Genomic DNA, 24,247 nt, shown 5'->3' with positions numbered 1-24,247 from the left:
CTAGCAACAAAGAAACCCTTCACCATAGGAAAGATTTGAATAACATTTGTTAGATATGGCTCCTAGTACTTAACAATCCAAGTGTAAAGCTCCTTAAAAGAGGACCAGAAGCCCCAGAGATGACAGATAACAACATCCTCCTCAAGGGTCATAGCCCTTCACTCAATCTTTAAAACAATGTCAGTATAACATGTTAATCTTTATTGAAGATTGTGTTAATTGTATTGTAATGCATGGGAACCTTATTGTAATGATGATTTAGAAGGTGTATATGCCTTAGTGAGGTCCTATGTTACTTATTATGCATTGGGAAAGCCTTAACAGGTTGGCCTAATTAATTATTTGGGACAGGTATAAAAGAAAGATCTTTTCTTTGGTTACATATTAGAGTAATGATCCATGTATTGTGATATGATGCAATCTTAAAGGTTCGATAGTCAAAGCATAACAGAGATTGGTTTGATACATGGGTTTGAGCTTCAAAGGAATTGTTTGGTAATTGAATTTCAATATTGATTATAATTCATTATTTTGAATATGTTATCCTAAAGTGTTGAACTTCATAGTGGTTGGAGCAATTTGGATAGTGAGTCTAGTTGTTTCCCTATTAACTTTTAACAGGGTTAGAGCCTTCTAAAAAGGGTTCAAGGTTTCCTAATAGTGTCCATCCTATAACAAGGACTATTGTACTAATTGCATTGTAATTGGCTCCTGATAGGATCACATCCTTTCACAAGGAACTTATATGTTAGTACATTGTCTTGTGGGTGGTATCCCCGTCGAGGTTCTCTCTAATCAGAAGTTTCCCTAGTAAACAAATCATTGTGCATTGTGCATTGTGCATTGTGCATGATTTATCTCTTGTTATGCTTCATTGTTTTGGTGATTGAAGTCGGATATAATAAGTTGGATTTAAGTTTAATTGTTCACAATTGATTCACCCCACCCCCTAGTTGTGTGTGTGGACTTAGCATTCTAATAGGTACCTCTTTTTCCTTTTTTGCACTAGTTGTTTCAATAGGAGTTGCATGTTATGGTTCTTTAATGACAACAGTTGATGTCTCAGATTCCTCGCTGCCAGATTTTTCAATTAGCTTACTTGTCATTCACCATGACTTTCTCTCTATCATCGATTTCATTAACTCCAAAAGAATTTTTGAAGAAGCTTCTTCATGTGTACCAAACCTAGGTGCGGTAGCATTTTTAGATTTAGATAGTAATATAGTTGCATACAATCTTACTTCACCCTCATCTATCTCATATCCCATGGATGGTAACCAAAATGTTGTGGGTTGATCTTCTTGTAAAATACAGGCATCTGTATCTACAAGAAAACATATATACATATATCCTCTTTGTAGTCCCTAACCATACTAGCATGAATCTTTTATCTTTTGTGCATTCTAGAGTGGAAGTCTTTAAAGTAGCCCCACATAACAATATTGAAGTTATCTCCTAAATCTCCAATGAACTCATTTTTGGCGCAATCACCGAGTTATCAGTAGACCATTTTACTATAACTCTATCTGGAAAGAAATTTTGCACATAAAAGATACATACCAGAATTGCATCCTACTTGAATGATTTGTTTCTTATCCCTGTTAACCTTATCTTTGTTTACCAACAATTGACATCTCAGCATCTCGCACAGGTCATATGTTACATCTTCTTGCACCATTCTGTAGGCAGCATGAATAGTTCCACTGAGCACAATGTTTAATCGATAGGACTGATAAATTTTGTAACTGATCACCATAGCTACATATGTAACCTCCTTTCCTTCAATGCTATTGATTGTCATAGCTCGATAATTGGGTTTTGCTTTGGTCAGGTGTGTAACCAAGTTTGCGGCAATTGTCCCTAGGGTAGGTAACTCGTTGATGGCATAGCATCCTATAATTGCATGAAAGATCTTTGTGATCTTGTGTGATTTGTCTAACCACGGGAATTCCCACTCAGCAAATATATAATCCATTCATAATGCAAGCTATTTGGAATATTGACCTCATGTGCCCTTCCTTCAAAACATTGTTCTCACACAATTTTCCAAATTCTCTGTTAATATTATCTCACCAAGTTCCTCGACTTTGAAATGATTGCATGACCGGATGTCTTCAACCAATAATACTCCAGGAGGTATCGAAGATTGGGCTCCCATTATGTAATTCTCACTCCTCTTCATTGGATGGAACTTGAATACGAGTCGAGACTTCTTAATCACGTCAATCAGGATACGAGTATCCATTGTTTGTGACATGATATGCAATTGAAAATCTTATCACACTCCAAAGAAAATACCTCGAACTTCATTAGATAGAATCTTCGAAAATAATATCACTTTCGAATTCACGCAATTCACACTGTTTCGCTTTATTTGTTTTGGATAGCTTTACAAGTGTACTCAAGAAAGTAGAGTGAAAAATGAACACATTTTACGTGCATATTTATTCTGGAAAATAGTTGTTGCCCCTTTTTAATGGCAAACAGTACTTTCAATCGGTTACTACTATTTAATCGTTATACCCTTTTTCTTCACCGGTTAAAGCGTAATCCTTTTAATGCTATCACTTCATGATTGCTTATCACCTTGAGGATTCATCATGCTTTGTTCAAAACATCAAATTATGTCTTATTATGCAAATTTATATGATCACTTAAACCTTTAGGGGACTCGTGAAAGGTTTTCCTTTAGGTGCTCCCCTCAAGTGAAATAATGACTTAGTTTGATGTTGAATCCATCAAATTTGAGAATGATGGCTCGCTCACTATTGTCTTGACTTCTTCCTTTTTTTTTTTTTTACTCGTGTTTTATTCATCTCACTTCTTGTTGTCTCAACATTGACAACTTTCTTTCCTTTCTTGTCTTCTAAACCATTAGGAGACTAGTTGGTGAACATGCAGTCCATTGCAAGATGCCGAATCTTATGACAAATGAAACATGACATACCCATCGACTTGCCAGGACCATCATTTCCTTTATGCGTTCTCATCCTGTAGTTTATAGCTAAATGTCCATAATTTCCAAATATTGAACAATGACATTAAATTGTCGTTCCCTCCTAAAATATTCACCAATTTGATCAGAGACTAGGGAATTTATACTTTTGAGCTAAAGCCTTCATCTTTATGACCATATTTGTTGCATGAATGTCGTGAGCCATGCTCGACATATATATAATACAAAATATAACACATATATGAATTGTTCCAACTTATACATTCCTTTGAATAGATGACTAAAATCTTTATATGAATTTAAATATTAACAAATAGTATTTGTTATTAAATAAATCATATAAATAAATAATACTAATTATAATCATATGTTAAGTAGTTAAATGTCAAAAAATAAATAATGACTCTAAAATGTAAATATATAAATAATAAATACAATAAAATATTAAAGTCTCTAAAGCAATTAAGTTATAATTATTCATTTCTAATATTAAATAAATCTATAGTAATTTCAAAAAATAACAACTTAGATAATCTAATATTAATCAATATAAATTATTTATTTTAATTATCTAAATACCTTTATTCCAATACAAAGATAATGGAATTTAATCTTGAAATGTCATTGCAAAACTAAATACATTATTTGTAAGAGAATAACAAATACATGTAACACTAAGAATGTGGTAAAGAAACTTGTAGACCAGAGTTGCTCCATCTTGAAGACTATAGCGGATAACATTAAGACTTTGTTGGACAAACTGGAACAAGGGAGAATTCAAGGTTTTAAAAAAATAAAAGAGGATCAAGGCCCCAGTAAACGCACCAGGGCTAATTCAAAGAAGACAAAGGTTATGGATGACAAAGAAATTGATGAGCTAAAGGCCTCTGCTGTGAACATGAATATCCTTGTAGATCAAGTTGTTGATTTACTGAAGACCTTATAGCTATCCTGGTGTTGTCTTTTTGTTTACTTTTTGTTGTCTTTTCCTGTTTGATGTATTAAGGCTACTTGTCATACTTTGTATTTTTTTTGGTGTTGATGCACAGTTCCTCATGGTCTTTCTTAGCTTTTTTGTTTGATACTCTGTAAAAGGTTTCAGATCCTTCAAAACCTATTTTTACTTAATCAAAAAAATTACATGTAAAACGACTACAAATTACCATATAAGGACCCTAAATTACTTAAGAACTATATCAAGATTATTGTCGATCGTAATATATTATCATTCATTAAACACCATCAAATTAAATGAAAAGATATTCGGGAAGATACATCTCTTCTACAAAAGACACCATTTTAATGGATATAAATATTGTAAGAAGGCAAAATCATGAAGAAAATGAGATAAAGAAATAATTATAATTCCAAGAATAACAATAGTAGGAGAGTAAATGGAAGTAAACAACATAATAAATATAGTGCCTCTACATTATCTCGCGCCCACGCAGGAGTCTGGTGTGCCCCCTTCTGTAGCTATCAACCTTGTTGAATTCATTGACATCGCTGCCAATTCGCTAGAACAAACAACAATTATCAGGAGGATCATTGGCAAAGCTCATTCCCAGGCTGATATTTGATCGTGGATTCAGTCCATGTGGGCCATCGACATTGTCAAGGTGGTCTTCCTTCCTAAGCATTTCTTCATAGTCGAATTCCACAACTCTTATGATCGGATAGAATCTTATTATCCAGACCCTGGATGCTTGATGACCAATATGTGTTTATCCAGAAGTGGGTGGCAAATTTCAATCCCAGAGCTATGAACCCCATTGTCAAACGAAATAACTTAAATATCACACACTAAGGTTTCATTCCTAAGCTAAAAGTGTTAAATAGTCAAAACTGACTTTTTTTTTCAAGCTTAATTTTTCTATTAATGTGTGATGTTTAAGAGTGGCATCTCAAACCCACCTTGATCTATTTGTACAATCTTCATTTGGAATATTGATTGATGAGTACCCTATCAAAGATTGGCAATACAAGTGGGCAAATCCTCGATATTGATTTGGGAGATGGGTACTCATTTTTTCTTTACATGCATCCTAAGCATAGCTATCCAACACATTCCGGAGGAGCTCCTCTTATCGTCTGGGACTGGTTCTTGGAGACAGGAGATCGATTTTGAACATAGGAGGTTTTTTTTTGCTTCCATTACAGAAGTCGCAGCCATTTTGAGCCTTCATGCCCTAAACCTAGGGTACAAAGATGGACTCCGAAGAAGCAACCTAGTTGTGAAGCGATGACTGACGGGATTCCAAACGCAAATGTTCCCCATTCGGCTCCTTCGACTGAGTTGTGCGCGGATCCTAGTGTTGTCTCTACTCAGGTTGGGGATCCCCCTTTGGCCACCCCTAACATGGGAATTGATGTGGTTTCATCTTCTCCAACAATGGTGTTTTCTGGGGTGGCAGAGCAGCCTATGCTGGAATCTTCCTTGGGTCCTACCACTCATTCTATGTTTGGTATGGGTTTCAACGCGCCATCTACCTTTGATTATCATACAAGTGAGGATGAGCATTAGCAGTTTCTTGATGACTCGATATCATGGAGCCCAGGACCATTTCTCAGTTTTCTGCTCTATTGATCAACTCTCCCTCTACAAGGAAGAAGTCCAGACATGAATCTAACAAGAAAAACTGCATCGAAGATGCTTAGTCAATGGATCTTCTTTCCATCAAGTCCTATCTCACTCACTCCAAGGGTGTTGCCTCCCTTGGTGGCTCGTCTTGATCGCAACTCTATATGCTAGGGATGCTCTCGTCCCTTAATGTGGAGTCAATTTTGCAGTCTGCTTCTAGGTGTTGCGGTTGTTCCCCTATCACATGGTTTGTTTGATTGTCCTCTATTTGGTTTCTCTGGTATAATATTGCTCGTTGTCTGCCATGAACCCAATGTGTGTTATCACTGCTCTGGTTGGCCATTCTAGTTCTTTGTGCTCCTCTGTCCATGGGGTTGGGTTGTTGTCTCTTCTCTCTAGATTTATCCTTATCGCATGTGTCTCTCTGGTCTCTTTGGTCATTTCATATATCTAGATTCTCAATGTAATGGGTGCTACCCCTTGATAGCAATTTACTTATTAAAATAAAATTTAAAAAATAGGAGAGTAAATTATTTAATGTGAAATAAAGAAAAGAAATACAAGAGAAAATAATGGAGAAAATAAAGGAGGAAATCAAGGAGAAAAAATAGAGGGAAAAAATATAATATGAGTATTAGCCAAGATTGGAAAATTAGCAAATGTGAAGACATAAAAGAATTTTCCTCCCTAAAAGATATGTAAAGTTGATTTCTTTTATAGTCATGTTTTTAAAATATTAAACTTCTATGAATTTGATTAATAGAAAATGAGATGGTTATTTATGAATTAATTTGGTCATATGAGATATTTTGATATGATTAATCGATAAATTCATTATATATTTTATAGAAGTATTGGTATATAATGGTAATAAATAATGATTAAATAAACAAATGTAATTACTCATAAGATATCTACATATGTATACATGTAAGTATCTAAATATAGAAATGATTTAATTATTATAGTGGTAATAATACTTATACAACTTAGGTATTTTATCCTTTACTAATACAACTAAACGGATAGGGAGTTCACGAGGACTAGCAGAGTAATGTGATCACAGTGAGGAGAATATTCCCAAACGGGCTTTGTTCATGGAGATTGTTTATGCACCTCAATCATGGTAATTCTACCATCTATCCTAGGGTTAGTGATTAGGAGAAGAGTAAGGAATTAAGACTTAAGTATGCATTATAAGTTTATTATTATTTCTTCTATAAATGACGGTGATAATGAGTTCAAGTTCTCTTAGAATAATCTAAATCCTAATTGAGAATTCTGAGAGAAATTAAGAAGGACCCTATTAGGAATCATTACAAGTCATATCAGAGCATGATCTTGCCATCCTGTCAGGAAGGTACATATAAAAGAAAGGAAATAAAAACTAAGAGGAATTAATTATTATGATTGAATACATATAAGTCAACTAAGGTTCAACATTCAACCACAATATGTAAAGATCTACCTACCCCTAAGTCTTATAGTAAACATTGAGGTATTGATTTCCAAAATGAGCTTTGTTCATGAAGGGACCTCAAGTAGACTGTTTCAATGCCCAAGCATAGTAATTCTACCATTGACTATAGGAACAAGACAATGTAGGTGAATAGTAAGTACATTATTATTTTTAGGTGTCTACCTCAATGTTTTATAGTGAATAAGGATCTTGTGAATGGGAGAGGGGAGTAATTCAGTCATGTTGAGGCAGATATTCCCAAAATGAGCTTTGTTCATGAGGGGGCCTCAAGTAGACTATTTCAATGCCCAACCACAATAATCCTACCATTCACTATAGGAAATAGTCAATATAGATAAATAATAAAATTCAAGGGATAAATAGTAAATATTAAGTATGTTTAACTTTTCTTGTTTTCATATTGACCATAAAATCAATGTGTGTGATTTGTATCTTCATGCATCAACATGTATGATCCATAGCTTCATGCATCAACATGTATGATCTATAGCTTCATGCATCAATGTGTATGTTTCATGTCCTCATACATATTTTTCATATTATTTTTTATGCATGGCCTTAATTTTGATATAGAATAAGTTTGGGCAATGATGTGTGTTATCATATAAATGATGATTTAAGATAAGATCATTATAATAATTGCTTGAGGGCAAGCAATTTTGGGAGGGGTGGACTATTGTGAGCCATGCTCGACATATATATAATACAAAATCTAACACATATGAATTGTTCCAACTTATACATTCCTTTGAATAGATGACTAAATTATTGATATGAATCTAAAGATTAACAAATAGTATTTGTTATTAAATAAATATATAAATAAATAAATTATTAATTATAATCATATGTTAAGTAATTAAATGTCAAAAAAATAATGATTCTAAAATGTAAATATATAAACAATAAATTATTAAAGTCTCTAAAGAAATTAAGTTATAATTATTCATTTCTAATATTAAATAAATCTATATATAATTTCAAAAAATAACAACCTAGATAATCTACTATTGAATCGATATAAATTATTTATTTAATTATCTAAAGATCTTTATTCCAATACAAAGATAATGGAATTTAATCTTGAAATGTCACTGCAAAACTAAATGCATTATTTGTAAGAGAATAACAATTACATGTAAAATGACTACAAATTACCATACGAGGACCCTAAATTACTTAAGAACTATATCAAGATTATTGCCGATCATAATATATTATCATTCATTAAACACCATCAAATTAAATGAAAAGATATTCGTGAACATACATCTCTTCATCAAAAGATGTCATTTTAATAAATATATATATTGTAAGGAATAGAAGGGAGAATAATGAAGAAAAAGAGAAAATTAAATAATTATAATTCCAAGACTAATAGTACAAGAGTAAATTATTCAATGGGAAATAAAGAAAAGAAATACAAGAGAAAATCAAGGAGGAAATGTAGGACAAAATCAAGGAGAAAAAATAGAGGGAAAAAATATAATATAAGTATTAGCCATATTTTGATATGATAAATTGATAAATTCATTATATATAATATGAAATTATTCGTATATAATGGTAATAAATAATGGTTAAATAAACAAATGTAATTACTCATAAGATAACTACATATGTATACATGGAAGTATCTAAATATAGAATTGATTTAATATATTATAGTGGTAATACTACTTATTCAACTTAAGTATTTAATCCCTTACTAATACGACTAAGCAAATAGGGAGTTAAAGAGGAGCGGCGAATTAATTCGGTCACAGTAAGAAGAAGATTCCCAAAATGGGCTTTGTTCATGACGGAGCCTCTTGGAGACTATTTTTTCACCTAAATCATGGTAATTCTATCATTTGTCTTTGGGGTTAATGATTAGGAGAAGAGTAAGGAGTTAAAGAGTTAAGTATGCATTATTAGTTAATTATTATTTCTTATATATATGATGATGATAAAGAGTTGAAGTTCTCTTAGAATGAAATAAATGTAATCTAAACCCTAAATGAGAATTTTGAGAGAAATTAAGTAGGACTCTATTAGAGGTCATTACAATGAATAAAAGTGATCATCAAACCTTCTTCCACTACATGTACTGCTCATACTAGATCTACATTCATATGCCATATGACCAAACTTTCCATAGTTGTAGCATTTAACACTAAATGTTTGAAACTTAGTGATTATCAATATGCTCCTATAGACGTTAGCAGTATGACCAACCTTTCCACAATTAAAATAGATAGATTTATTGGGTTTCTTACCAATATTGTTTGTTTGCACCTCTAGGGCTTATTGAGTCTCCTTGGATTTTGATGACTCCACCTTCAAATCTTCCTTCTGTAGTATATCTTAGACTTGTTTACTATCTATAGAAGTAAATAACATCAATATCCTTGTGTCACTCAATTGTTTACTTGTTGATCAAGCTTTTGTGAACTCTTATTGTATCTCTTCAATCCTTCATTGATTTCCTTCTCATTTTTCAGTTCATTCGTTAGTTTGTCATTTTCTTCCCTCAATCTTTTATTCTCATTCACAACTTGCATATTTTCATAAACAACATCATGCATTCGTCTTCAATGCCATATGTTGTCTTGTCTTGTTGAGTTCTTCCTCTTTTACCTTTAGTTCATCTTCAACAACTTTCTTTGCATCTTTTAACATTTTTTCTTGCATCCTCTAAAGCTCTTTTTTCTTCAAGACCTTCACACACATTTACTATATGTCCTTCAAGTTCTCTTTTCAGATCTGCAACCCTCTTTTTGAGCTTCTAGTTTTTACCCATCAGTTTTGCAATTACTTCCTCAAATCCTTCAAACATGGCTCCTTTAGATAATCAATCAATGTAGTCTCGAGTTTCATTTAGCTTTTTAGTAAGCTCTCTTCTTATGTAAATTGATTTTCTCAACCTTTCTTGCAATTCATGGATCATATTAGATGGTTCTTCAAGTTATTTTTCATACCTATATATGTCCATATTGATTTCAAGAACCTTTTGCACCAACAATTAGACTTGTCTCCTTGAGGACCTGGGCTTTGATACCAATTGTTGGTATATAGCATTGGTGGAAGAGGTGGGGTGATCAGTTCAAATAGGAAAACCATTAATTCAAACTACTGATTTAATTATTTAAAAGCAACTTCCAAAACACGTATCATATGACTGCTAAAATGAAAGAGAAGTAAATAGTATCAATCAACCACACAAACAATATACATAACACACCAATTTTTGTACATGAAAACTCTTGACTAGAGGGAGAAAACCATAGTGATGATGACACCCACAAGTCCTTTATTGCAATAAAAAGGTCTGCCCTATTAGGAGCTACAAATACCCTTTCTAGGGGATCACCTTATTAGGAGTGATTTGTACACTGTTAGAAGTACAACAAAGATCTACTAGGATCTACCTCACTAGATGCTTTAGAACTCTTCTAAGAGTCCACCCTATTAAAGGATTTACCACAAGAGACTTGTTAAATTCTACTTATTTAAGGGATTTTCGTCGCTGCAACTATTAGGAAACAACAAGTTGAATGATTTGTAAGTGGCATTGGTTGCCTGTCATACCCAATCTGCTCTGGTCACTCTGATACAGTTCATTGCTTAATCACTTCTTCTCACCTTGATCACAACTTCTATAATCATAAAAATCTCCTACCACAATCACCACTCATGTCATATTTTTTTCCTACAAAAGCATCATACAAATACCTAGTCCTAATACTACTAAATCTTCGCCATCCATTCAAATTTCAAACTTGTCACACACATACCACATGCAATTCACAAATCTCAATATAACTTACATGTTTTTTATCACCACTTTGATCAATATTAACTTTTCTTGAGTTATTCCCTAAAACAAGCAACATGTGTTTGACCTTCTCCAACTTCTTATGGAATATTCTCTTCATACTTGCTTCAATCACACAATTGTTGGCTCATCATATCTCCAGTTGGTTAAAACATGTCATCATACCTTCTACTCTCACCACATCGATCATATTGATCACCAATCAATAAGTTATCATCAGTAGGTCAAGAACATAAGCCATATGTTTTGCAACATCTTCTGACACTTAAACCTTGCTCACCTATCGTAACTGTGCATTGTAATCACACACATAGTTTGTACACATCTCATAGAAGTTTCACCTATGATTGCTCCACTTGATGTGCAATGATCATGATTGCCACCAAAATATCTAACTTATTGTTGCTTCTCCTACATACTGGTTATAACATTTCATTGTTTCCCTGCTCACCAATCACTTATCTCACTAATCAATCCATCTATGTGATGTGACTATGTTGCCACCAATGACAACCAAATTCTCCACAACTTTTGTCTACACCTTGCAACCAATCAATCTTTATCAATTCTCTAGTCAATGCCAACAATGGGATGATACCCTAGGTTCTTGTCAATGAGATTCCTATGTATTTTGATAGGAAACCCCATGAATATATGTTGTTTGTAATAAGGTCCAGTCCCTTCAATGAAATAAAGAAGTTTGGGAATAAACACTTAATGAGTACTTTTGCAAAGGTGGCCTAATTAAGCCTAATCTTCCTACAATCAATTCAAAATTAGAGAGTATGTTCCAAAACATCCTGCCTTGTTTCCACATATGTTGTATAACTTCAAAGTGGGTATCTAGAACCCTAATCACCTTATGAAGTTCTAGTTTGTGTAGGGTTATATTATGTTTTGTCCCTAGTAGGGGCTTGTAGACAATAGGCAATTTATAGAGCGTAGCATAGCAATTAAAACAAGTGGTTTTTTGGGTTGGTTGAGGTGTCGATGGGTTGTAAATGTTTGGTCCAAGGTGTTATCTAAGTCTTTTTTTAGTTTGCTTTACCGTAGAGACATAAATGGTGTTTGTAGCCTATGAAGCCTAAGGGTCATTATGAAAAGAAGTGAAGGATGGTATGGGAGTATTGTTCAAGAACCATTTCTTGGAATAAGTCCTTGCCTTGCATCATTGGTCAATATACAAGTAGGGTTCTCCCCGAGATGTTAAATAAAAAAGTTTTTCTAAGTTCTTCTAAAAAGACAATATAAGGTATTATAAATGTCTTAAGAAATTATACCTAAAACTGATACATCTTCCATCTTTTATCAATAAAACTGATTCCATCAAACTCATCACATTCAAAGGAAACTATCATGGAAGGAAAGATAGGTGTGGCAAATATGTTCATATACCTTAACTAGTTTAATTGCATAGCCCAACATAGAGCTAGAAAAAAAAATACCTTTGCTAATTATCTCAATAAAAATCCTTCAAGGTTATTCCTGAATAATTAAAGCTGGTATTAACACAGTGTGATGGCTTAAATGTGTGTTCATTCCTATCACCAATGTTCAAATTCTATTGGGTTGTTAATGTTGGGTGTTTATGTTGGGGTTGAGGTTCCCATTTGTGACCTCATTGGTTCATTTGCTTTCAATCAAAAGCATTTAAGCTTTGAGAAGAAAAAAAATCATAAGCTGATTTTGCTCCCTTGGCAACCTCCATGTTTCAGGTCATGGCTTTTGGCTTGCAGTCGCAGGTTCTATTCAACAGTTTTTAGGTAGTATAATACTATTTGAACAGGTGGTCAACACGAAAATATGCAAGCATATATTTTGCATAAGACTAGTATGTTACAAAGCTGTGTTTTTATAGCTTTATTTTTTGATATTTGTACAAGGAAATATTGAAATACCTTCGGATATGGCCAATGTCCCCTTATTTAGATCTTAAATTCTGATTAGGGAGCACGGGTTCTTTATCATAGCGGTTTCTATCCCGTTTTGATTGCTTTATATTCATTGTACTCGGGTGATGAACCAAAGTTATCTTGCTAGATCATTCTCTGACGAGCTCCCTGAACTAGTTTTTTTATAATATAATAATATTAAAGTGCTAGTCACTTTTTTATTTAAAAAAAATATTGAACGAAGCTTTAATTGTTTCTTCAAAAAAAGAAAAAATTACTCAACGGTGAGTTAGGATGAAAAATGTATATAGAAAAAAGTTCCATAGCAACTACAGCCAGTCTTGAAAAAATGGAATAACTGCTTATAAATGTCTGTTAGTCATGCATTATCTCTTCCAGATATTTTGTTCTCCCCCTTTTTGTCTTGGGATTTCATTAGGTATATGCTTTTTTTAGCAATAATCAATTTTTGTGTCCTGCTGGCTGTTTTGTCAAAAATGGACTGTTTATTATTAATCGAACTATTGCTTTGGCAGAAAAAAAAGGAAAAAGTAAGGATTGCCAAGGATGACAAGTTGCTTGGAGTCACAAATAAGTGGGGCATGTTATCCGTAGCACACAAGAAACAACATGGGACACTCATCTATGGACAAGTTTCTTGATGCTCATCCACTATTGTAAGCTCCTTTGTTTCCATAGTCTTGTAAGCTTCTTTGCTTTAGAAGGTATTGTGAACCTCTATGACCACAAATACATCTCTGGCTATTTGCAGTGACTTTGAATTTCGTTGTTATGCATAGTTATGGGGAAACAGACAATTCATAACAATAAGCCATTAAGCTACAAAATATGTGTTAGAAATTTAACTTTTCAAGGTATTGTGAGCCTCTATGACCATATATATAAGCTAGCATGCTGCAAAGAGAAACAAGCCTGAGGGTTACCTAAAGCTTCTGAGATTTTAATTCTCCCTCATTTTTTAAATTGATTTTCAATTTTTATCTCCCCTCTAGGCTCTTGTTCTCCACACCTGATTGTCCTTTTTCCTTTAAAGACAAAGTTTTACAATCCAAGACATAATATTGTGCCCCATCTTGATGATGGATCACAGTGTGATCCCAAATATTAATGCTAAAATACTGACAGAACTGAATCCAAAAGAAAACCAGATAACCAAAATAAAATTATAATACTGTTCCACAGAAAAATTTGTACAGGTTTGCTGAGCATATTATTCATCTAGTTAAATTGTTCAACATATTCTATAACCCAAATAATGTATGAGATCCTCCATGTTGTGAAAATAAATATTTATACTGCAGCAACTGCTGTTGACATGTCCAGCATAAGGAAATGAAAGATACTTCTAAAGGTAAGCTTTATTCACAAATGCTCCAAATGATCACCTATTCAGAATCATGAACAGATAAATTCCGGTTACTTTAAATATGAGTTCATTTATAGACCATCTTAGACCTATTTATGTAACATGTCAGATCTCTTTGATGATAAAAGTATTTAGCATTTTAAGAAACTCGTAATGTTTTCCAATTGTTAGGAAACTTTCTGCAATATATTAAATCTTATACAACCAATTTTTAAGAAATGCCAAGAAAAAATTTGGAAGATGTAGAAAAACACAAAACAATAATGATATTGCTTTCAAGAATCAACAAAACAATAGATCACATTAGATGAATGGTTTGCATAAATCTACAATTACAAGGGACCAAAAAATTAGCAAAAGTTGCTTTTGGAATGTATGGTATATCAACCTTCAAAGAAGTCGTAACCTTCCCGTGACAGAATCCACTAGAGTCTTTGCCCCTGCCATGGCCCAAGACATGTCATTATTCTTGAAATCCAAAGCAAATAAACTTTACACTGCGCTAAGTTATGGTAAACACTAACTATAAGAAATAGCACGGATGCCATGAAAAACTTGCCTTTAGAACTTCGAAAAATTTACTTAAAAAAATGTTTTTTATTGATTAGCATAGTAATATTCATTCTAAACGAAGTTCTCATAGTGAAGAAATTATGAATCTAGATGATTTGGATCAACTCTGTAATTATCTAGAGGAATTTGACTTTAATCTTAACCAAACCAATTACAGTTAGGTTGCCTAAGCAATTTCTTTGAGAAGGATATGAGTAGCGGTGGAAGAAACAAGAAGTCCCAAGATGAAGTTACACAATGTGAAAGACCTGAAATATGTAAGATACCCTATGGATTTCGAATTTTTCACTTTCCTCTCACTAAGTTATTCTGTCGAACAGTTTGCATATATTCCTTGAAAGGTAGCAAACTACAACATAAGTAGTTTCTGGTAGGTGTTGTTTTACAATGCCGGGGATACTATTCAAAAGCCTCAACAAGCATTGATCAAGTAAAATAACATATCACAAGTCTGGCTCAAGATACACTTCTATCAATGACTGAATCAAGAAGATTTGAATTTTTCAATCTGAAAAATGAACTACAAATCTGAAATAACTCCATTCAACAATAAGAACAACAAAAACTCAAATATAGAATATTTGGCAAGTTACATTGCTGACAAAGATAAATTCACAATATTCAACAACCTGATTGTTAGAATTCCTCTCCATAAATATCAAACCCTGGAATAGAGACAATATTCTGAAGTTCACACCACACAACATTTAAAACAATCAGAAATCTGACTATGAAACTAACACTATAGTGACCCAGTCCTTCTTGAAGCTCACATTGCCAAATTTAAGTGCAAACACCAGCAAAAGGCATATTTCCAATAAAAATTTGCAAGATGGCAGCTACCACCTGTTGCGTGGATATTTTGCAACCGACAATTTTGGGTAAAAATCTAGTCGCAAAATAAGATGACCAGTCACAACATGTGAGACAGAGTCTCTCCTACCTTAAAGGGAAGGCTCCCCCTCCTCACCGTTCCTCGGATCAACTCAAGGTAAGCAAGAAGTCAAGAGATTTTGTAAAATGGGTGTTACCAATATCCCTTCTGATCTTTCAAGAAAGAATATACTTACTCGTGGAGCGAGTAATGGGCAGGGTGAATCTCTAACTACACTTCTATCAAGAGCTAGAAACAGTGATACTGATAAACCTTCACTAACTCAAAGGCTAGCTGAAAATGTACCGATTTGGCTCTAAGTTCGGTCGTACTTCTATATGGAAAAGCTTTACAATTAGGGCACAAAGACTCCTAAAAGTAAGAAGAACTTAACTATTTTGTAGATTAAGAAAGAAGTATAAACTACAAACAAAGCTTCTAGCTATATATTTCCACAATTGTTCTTGGTCAAAGCTCTCGCTCCAATTGCTTCTTAACTCTTTTTATATTCAATTCACTAGATACAATTACCCAGAACACAAGATAACATGAATCAAAGATAACTTAGATGAGTTATAGACAAAGCTTATAATTCATACAAGTAACAATCTCACTTAATCAAAGTTAAGTCTCAAATGCTCCTTTGTATTCACATTTCTCTCAAAATAGTGCTACACAAACAAAGTTTTGTTGGCACAATTTCTCCAGAGCTCTCTTGCATAAAGATAAAGATGATTTTACAATGATGGGGCACTCCTTTATATAGGCACAGGAATTGAGAAAAAGGTGGAGGAAAAAGTGGGAGCAACTCAACCAACTTTGACCTAGTCTAACTAAAAGAGAAAAAATAGAGTTACAAGCAACTGCAAATGCAACTCACATTTTCTTTTACAAAAATGTAACTCGCATTACATGTAATTATATTTTTTCATGTAATGCATCCTCTTAAACCTACAAACATGAAATATAAACAAAAATAACAATCTTAAAGATTGTTTCTCAGTGCCTTGAATTTGACAATGTTATCATGCACTGTGGGAAGATTAGCAACTGCCATGGTCTTTGATATGGCTTCGATCCTCACTGCATCTGCATATGCTAATTTCACAACTTTGGAATTTGCTGCCATAGTATCTAACAAGTGTTTTGCTGAGGATTTATACAAGACGAACTTGTTGATTGTGTGCGAAACAAAATCTTCAGAATCTACATCAACATTGATCATGATTGTATATTATGAGCTTACCCTTTCAACCGAAATGAGATTACCGGATTCATCAATAACATGTCATCCCATTTGTTCCAAATCACAAGTAACACCTATTTCAACTGCCTGACAATCTCCAAGTGCCGCCTACAACTTTGTGATCAACTTCCTCAATGTTTCTTCATTGTAACCAATAAGTCCTTCAAATCTAAAGAAAATTTCACATGACGGAAGAATGTCACATGAGACCAAGGCATCTCGATCAAAACTTTCCATTTCATCCCAATCATTGAGGATTTCCCTCAAATTATCCGCTTCTTGAGTCAAAGATGAGATCAAGTTTTGCTCCATTCCATTCCTTTCTTTGATGCACCTAAGAACTACAAATGTCTCCATGATGGCTCGGACTCCTACAAAGATGATCTCTCCTATCCAAGACTTGGCAGCTTCAATCAGCTTTCTTGGATGTTTGAGACATGGCAACAACACTTTGAGAAGATTGTTGCCAAATGACCTCGTTTAGGCGAGAAACCTCCTGTTTCAGTTGATTTTTCTTCTCCCATAGCTCATGATTGTTCTTTGATACATTTTCCAATGCATCTTTAGCATCTTGCAAACAACTCAAACATGATTGCTTTCCAATTTCTACCTTAGTGAACTTGTAATCGAAATGAGTAAGTTCCTCCACAGCTTTGTCCACCGAAGGCTCAGCAACTTCAACAAACTTGGTCTTATATGAATCAACCAAAATCCTTGAAACAATCTTATCTTTCAAAGATTTGGATTTGGTCTTCTTAATAGGAAGATTATCGGACGGAACGACCACTTTTCTTCTCTTCGTTGTGATTCTGCTCAACCATGCAAGCAAGTTGAAACATTCATCTGTAGAAGTAGATATAGTGGAGACCATTGGCATTGATCCAAATTGTATTTCCATTCTCACGGAGCAAGATTCAGTTTGCACAACTGAAGGCATAGGAACATGCTGAGAAGATTCTGTCATGAAAAGCTCAAAACCCATCAAAGATGTATCAAGTTGGGAAACTTGACCATTTATGAGAGTTGGAAAATCCTCAAACACATTTGCCAAATTCTCATATTGTTCATTTGCAGGAATGAGAGGAGTAGCAGAAGAAATAGGAAGGGCCATTGTATTAATTTCTGAGATTGGAATAGGAGTGAAAATCGTGGAGAATGAATCCACGTCGTCATCTACCTCATCCAGAAAAGGTGCTTCATGAATAGATGGTGCATGAGTTTGTGCAGGCTTTAGGGGAGATATGATCATGACTTCCCTTTCTTCATCTGTATCTTCCTTATCCGATTCTGTCTCCAACTCCTCTTTTGATTCTTCCTCTGACACTTGAACTGGTTCAGAAATCTGAGAAGACTTAGAACCTTTTCCACCCTTCAATTCGAATTTGAGGGGACCCTTAGCATCAGAAGATGAGGTACCATCTTTCCCTGTAATCTCTAGATGTGACTTCCTGCCATGAGGGCCAAAGCTTCCACAATCCAATCACATTTTAGGATTAACTCTTTTAAGGCCTTTATTTTTCAGCCATTTGTTAGTGTTTACCAAGATGGATTGAAATCTATCCATGATAGATGTTCCTTCCTTCTATTGCCACTGAATAGGAAAAGGGCACTTTTTATCAAAGCCAGCTTGATGAAACTCCAAATCAAGAATGTTGTCATCATCTTCAACTTGAAAATCTGAAGGGATCTCCAACATGTTGAGATCGATTATCTGTTGCAAGGTTAATCTGCAGTAATCCATCTTCACGATGTCAATCTCTGTTCTCTTATCAATCCAAATATCCTTGATGCAATGAACATGCATGAAAGCTCTTTTCATTTGAGAATTCATCTCTCGGTAATCAAAGTCAAATATGGCCTTGAACTTCTTCAAAGTGACCAACTACAACTCTGCTTCCATGTTCTTCGCTTTAGGCACAAAATTGATTGAATGGTTGCCAATAGCCAAGGGTTTAGCTGAGGTAATACCAAAACTAGGCCTATGCATAGCATGTTGATCACTCCGCATGTCCATGAGCTGTCTAGCTAGCTCCATCAAGATGATTCGATCTGTAGCATACCTAGGTAAGGTATACAACTCACCTTTGAAATACCCAACTCTTAAGTATGTAAAAGTTGGAAATTGAATGAAAATATAGTCGTATTGATTCATCTTTTCCCATGCTGCATCAAATACTCTTTTGACAAATAATTGTCTATCGAACAAGCACCAGAAATGCCCAAAGAAGGCATCTTGGACTCTTCTATAATGAAATTTACTATTTGCCAAAGTGATTTGGTCATAGTAATCCCAAATAGGAACCTGAAGACGATCTCCCTTGGTTGAGAGACCAGAGAAAGATCCAATGGCAACAGCAATGTAAACAAGGTAAAAATTCATGTAAAAGGATGTTGAAGTTCCCACGTTGCCTATCTGCTGGCAAAGTACAGTGCTAATGAGCTCTCCCCAAAAGATGTGTTCTTTGTTTTCCATGATTTGAAAGATGAATTGTGCATCCATGGCTCGAAATCAGTAGAATCTTTGAGACCGCAAATTATGTTGAGAAGGATGATGAGATCATTATATTCCTGTTTGAAGTTAAACCGATGAAAGGTCTTTGGCCATCTGGAGAAGTTCCTTTTATTGTCTAAACAAGTATAGCTTGACAAACTTCTAATAATCACCCTTTTTCCCATTCCAACATACCAAAGATGATTCCTTGGTTAAATCTGCACACTCTACTTTACATGGCACTTTAAAGATTTTCTCAATGACCTCTGGATCAAGACTAATAATAACCTTGCCATCAGCATCCTTGATAGTCTGTTTTTGGAGTAAAACATTGTGCACATCCAAGAACAAAATCAGGTTCCATGGCTGCCATAGGAAATGCACACACCAAGTGAATGTTACTTCTTTTGATGCACTTCATCTCATGACCAATAGGATTTTCAACTCTTCGTAGAAAATCAGCCATGTCCACATTACCGATCATTGTGTCCATTACATTGTCAAGAACGGATGCAACTGACGATGGAGTTGCATGAGCCAACTCTTTATCATATTGATATTTCATCTTTCCTTTGGATTTTGATGATGAGGCCATCTCTTGCGTTTGTGCTACAACACAAAAATCTCAAAACATAAACACATCGTCAAAAAGAATCGCCATACAAGTTAATTTGCGATCAGCAATAAAGGTTCGAAAATAGATTAAAAACTTTGTAGATCCAATGAAATGATCTCAAAAAGAAATCATTATGCATATGCAATGAATGAAAATGAAATGAATGGAAAGCGGAATGAAGTGTTATGAAGGTGAAAAATGGAAGATGGAAAAAAATGGAATGAAATGAAAATGTGTGAAGGTGGAACGCATGGGAATGCGTGTGAATGGAGATTGCTGATTTACAAACGTGACTTGAAGTTTTCAAGGTATTATTGCATGAAAAATGAGTACATGTAAGTGCAACATGTAATGGGAGATGAAAGGTGAGATGGCAAATGCAGATGGTGGATGCACTTTACATGCAAGTGTGAATGGAGGATGAGGTGCAAAGCATGGAAAAATGTGGAAACATGTATTTGTTCACGAAGACGCAAATGCATATGGAGAGATGGAAATGGAAAATGGAAGAGGGATAATAAGCTTTATAGTCACCTTTGGTAAAAAGGCGAGGTCAAAGTACATGACAGATGAAAATGACATCTTTTTGACTTTTCATAAAGTGACTTTTAATCAAAATCGAACCTTTTGTATGCAATCGTGTCGTGTGAGTGGATGCGAAAAGTGAGATGAGTGAAAATGGAAGTGGAAAATGAGATTACATGCATGTGCAGATGGTGAATGAGATGGAAAACATGTAATCACATTTGTCGGATGAGATGCGAAGTGTTGTGACATGGAAAATGGAAGTTAAACGTGATGATGCTTTCGCATAAAGTTAAACAAGTTCTTGGGAAAGGACTTGTAACTTCTCCAAAGTGGAGAAAATCAGCAAGCAAGCACAAAGCACAAAAACTCAAAAGAAAAACGTACCTTTGGAGAGTGACTCAAACATGTCAAGATGCAATGCACTTCAACACACAAATTCGAATTTGAAAAATGGGGAAAAATCAAAAACAAAAAAATGAATAATTCCTTCATTTTTAAAGGAAAAAGTCATTTTCCATGGCATTGATTTCAACAAGTGGCAATCATCAAGCAATAATGTGCATAAAATCAGCAAGATAAGCACAAATTAAATAGCAAGAAAGAATAAGTGCACTTACATGAAGATTAAGTGTCAAAAATGAAGAAATAAGATGCTCCAATGTTAAAAATGTCTTCAAAAACATTTGAATCTTTCAATCTCTTGCAAATTCGAATGGGACAAGGCAGCAATCAAGGAGTATTTGTTAAAAGATGCCAAAACGTGCCCTACTAATACTCCAAGATCCAACGTTTTGCATATGCATGCTCATGGGATGTTTTTGGTGAAAAACGTGTTTCACCAAGGAGCATAATCAAATCAATTTGGAGTTTAAAGGTCAAAATGTGTATCATAATGCAATGCAATCACGATAAAACACCAAATCGATTCATCCTTGTGCAAAAAAGTTGATAAAAAATGGATTGATTTGAAGTTATCTCCAAAAACGTGTCCTATGATAGAGCTTCCAAAAGCGATTTTCAACATGGTAAATCCATTCTTGATGCAAGAAAACTCATTGCCAAGCAAAAACGCCTTCAATGGAGAAGACCTCATGTAAATCCACCAAGTAAATCTCTCACAATGAGAAAAATTAGGTTCTTGGAGAGCAAATGCATGCATTCTTTCAAAATCGGACCTTTTGGGATGATATGCATGTTTTAAAATATGCTTTTGGTCAAAATTGGACCTTTTGGGGTGACAAGCACATTTTAAAAACTTGCAACAAGGCAAATCAGACCTTTTGGAGTGAATGACATGTTTTAAAATATGCAAGTGATCAAAATCGCACCTTTTGGAGGGACATGCATGTTTTAAGTTATATCTCACATTTTGGATGCAAGGACACAAACTTACCTTTTGATGTAATGACATCAAAAAGGTCCACTTATGTTTCTAAGTTGAACTTTATATGCAGTGACATGTAAAATGTCCACTTTTGATGGATTTTACATGTAATTGCATATAAAAGGTCCACTTTTGATAACTTAAAGTCATTTAATCAACTTAATTTCATAAAAATGTTACTTAATAGGACATAAACAAACATTTATTTATCATATTTAAAAATACAACACATAAATATCATTTAAAAAGTAACATTAAAATGAGCATTTGATTTAAAAATCAAAAATTAAATTGAAACTATATAGTTTATATAGTCACTTTAAGTAAAAAAATCAAAAAGTAACTCAACTTAAAATTATCACATAAAGTGTACTATAGTTACTTTAAGTGAAAGTTTAAATAATAAAGTAACTTAAAAGCATAACATAAAATGAATTTAAATTAAATTTTTCAAAAGTGAATGTCAAATTGAAAATATAACATGATATTTTTAATTCGTGTTGTTGCACCAAAAAGGTCCACTTTTGAGGCACTAAAATAACCATATTTCTTGACTAACAACTCCGATTGAGCTCTAGGTTAGACCAAATCGAAGGGGAAACTAAAAGCCATGACATGAGCAAAACCAAAGAACTAAAAACCAACAAACGCAAACTTAAAAGCAAAGAAAAGGACGATGAAGGCTTCAAAAATCAAGCAAAGGCTCGAAAGAAAGCAAAACGAAAAAGACTTGACGAAAGTCTTCAGTAAAACAACTTGATATACGAATTGAAGTCGATCGATCGATCAACATTAAACAACTGACTACCAAATTCAACTTAGAGATACACGGAACTAGATTGAAAAAGTTTCATGCTGTTACTAACATTTTGTGGTGACAAAATGCAAAACACCACCTACATGAGATTCATGCCATGTCACTGAAGAGCACCACACCAAGGTAGTAATGACTTGGGCAAAGGGTCCTCCAATATCATTGAATGTTCCTGTATCATAGAACCTGCACCATGGAGCAACTTCAGACACAAGCATAGAAGACACACCTTACGAAAGGACTTGGACAGACTTCCTCGCACCTTAGGTGCTTGTAATGTCCCCATTTTCCCAAGCATCAGAATATGAGGGATTAGCCTATTATTTGACCCTCGCAAGCTAGTACGATGGATTAGAGGGTTCAATTTGAGCATCATGAAGGATTTCAAGTGGCCGTTGTCAAGCCTTGTTCAGGATTGTTCCTCACTTGAGTCAGAATAGTGCACTTACTATTTATAGTAAGTTATATTTCAGGGTAGTAAAGTTCTGTCTTTGGCAGGGCGCCTGGACAGGTTGGTGGAAGTACGGAGACTGCTGGCATCAACATAGTTCATTTACAAAGACTTATATTTATAATGAATCAATTTCACGCAGTTGCTATTTTGGGCAAGGCACTTGGATGTCTAACATTTACAGTATACATCTGGATTTATTGGTAAAGCCTTGGAGGAGCATTTATAGGAGGTGTGCATGATTATTTTATTATTAATAAAGTCATACTTTATTACTAATATATTATTAAAGGGTTATTATAAAAGTGATCAAGTGCATGGGCTAAGTTATTTGATTAAAGAGCCTTTAATGATCATTTTATAATCAGTTTATATGTTGATGCCAAACTATGAGGAAAGGATGAATTAAGCCTAAGTTGCATAATCGAGAGTGGGAACAGGTACGGCTACGTGGATACGAAATGCTAGTACGGCATAATTTTTGAGGGGGGACTTGGGTACGTTTTGGTATGTTCATACAAATACATACATACATACATACATACATATATGCAGCTTAAAAATAGAATTAGTTTAGAATGTCACATATCAATGCATATGCCAAATAAAACCATTACAAATTTAAAACTTTGGAGCATATCATTCTAATTTAAATTCAGGTTCTTGTATCAAAAAGATTAAGCCAGAATCTCATGATAGATAAGTTCAGAGTTTGCTAATCAGCAGTCTAGTTCTTAAAAATATCTCAAAGATCAAAGTAGAATCACTAAACATCTTGGCATTTAAAAACACAAATCCCAGATGTGTACCCATAGGAGATTTGTTTCGGGATATGATTCCGGTATGTTTCGTACCTAGAATCACCTGAAGAAGCCCCATGATTCAGTAACTTAGAATTAAACATTATAATTCATATGTAATCAAAGTATGAACCTTTAAGTTATGTGAGGTGTGAACTGGAAGCCTCTGCTTGATTTGCATTTGAGAAGTATACAAGTCAAGAGAATGCCATTCGAAGATCATTCTATGCATGTTGATTTTGTCAATTTAAAATTGGGAGTTCCTTGCAGCTGAAAGAATTGTAAATTCTCTCAGTGGACACAGCCTGGTCCAGTGAATCGTGCTTCCTCGTGGCTTATATCAGGGCCATCGATTGT

The 24,247-nt window shown here is 34.2% G+C and overlaps 1 protein-coding gene and 1 long non-coding RNA gene across 5 annotated transcripts in view; both read right to left on the bottom strand.

Annotated features, from left to right (window-relative positions):
* Positions 1-2,249, bottom strand: part of LOC149551955 (uncharacterized) — a 59,028-nt gene extending 56,779 nt beyond the window's left edge. The window contains exon 1 of the long non-coding RNA XR_016353340.1: positions 1,561-2,249. This is a non-coding gene — a long non-coding RNA (uncharacterized LOC149551955). The remainder of the gene's footprint in view (positions 1-1,560) is intronic.
* Positions 2,250-13,896: 11,647 nt separating this feature from the next.
* Positions 13,897-24,247, bottom strand: part of LOC149551954 (Peptidyl-tRNA hydrolase II (PTH2) family protein) — a 124,509-nt gene continuing 114,158 nt past the window's right edge. For 2 of the 4 annotated variants that reach the window (XR_016352834.1, XM_089787450.1), the window contains one exon: positions 14,206-14,553. Coding sequence is in view for 2 of the 4 variants with exons in the window: in XM_089787450.1 (XP_089643576.1) it covers positions 14,504-14,553 (50 nt within the window). In the remaining 2 variants the exon portion in view is untranslated. Of the gene's footprint in view, positions 14,133-14,205; positions 14,554-24,247 lie in introns of those variants that run through there. The other 2 variants (XM_089787451.1, XR_016352835.1) reach the window with 2 other exon arrangements.

The sequence above is a fragment of the Cupressus sempervirens genome, chromosome 6 (genome assembly GCF_028749045.1).
Source record: "Cupressus sempervirens isolate cs-2001-9-10 chromosome 6, ASM2874904v1, whole genome shotgun sequence".
Classification (NCBI taxonomy): Eukaryota; Viridiplantae; Streptophyta; class Pinopsida; order Cupressales; family Cupressaceae; genus Cupressus; species Cupressus sempervirens.
Note: the sequence above shows the minus strand (reverse complement) of the source record. Positions and strands in the feature narration are given on the sequence as shown.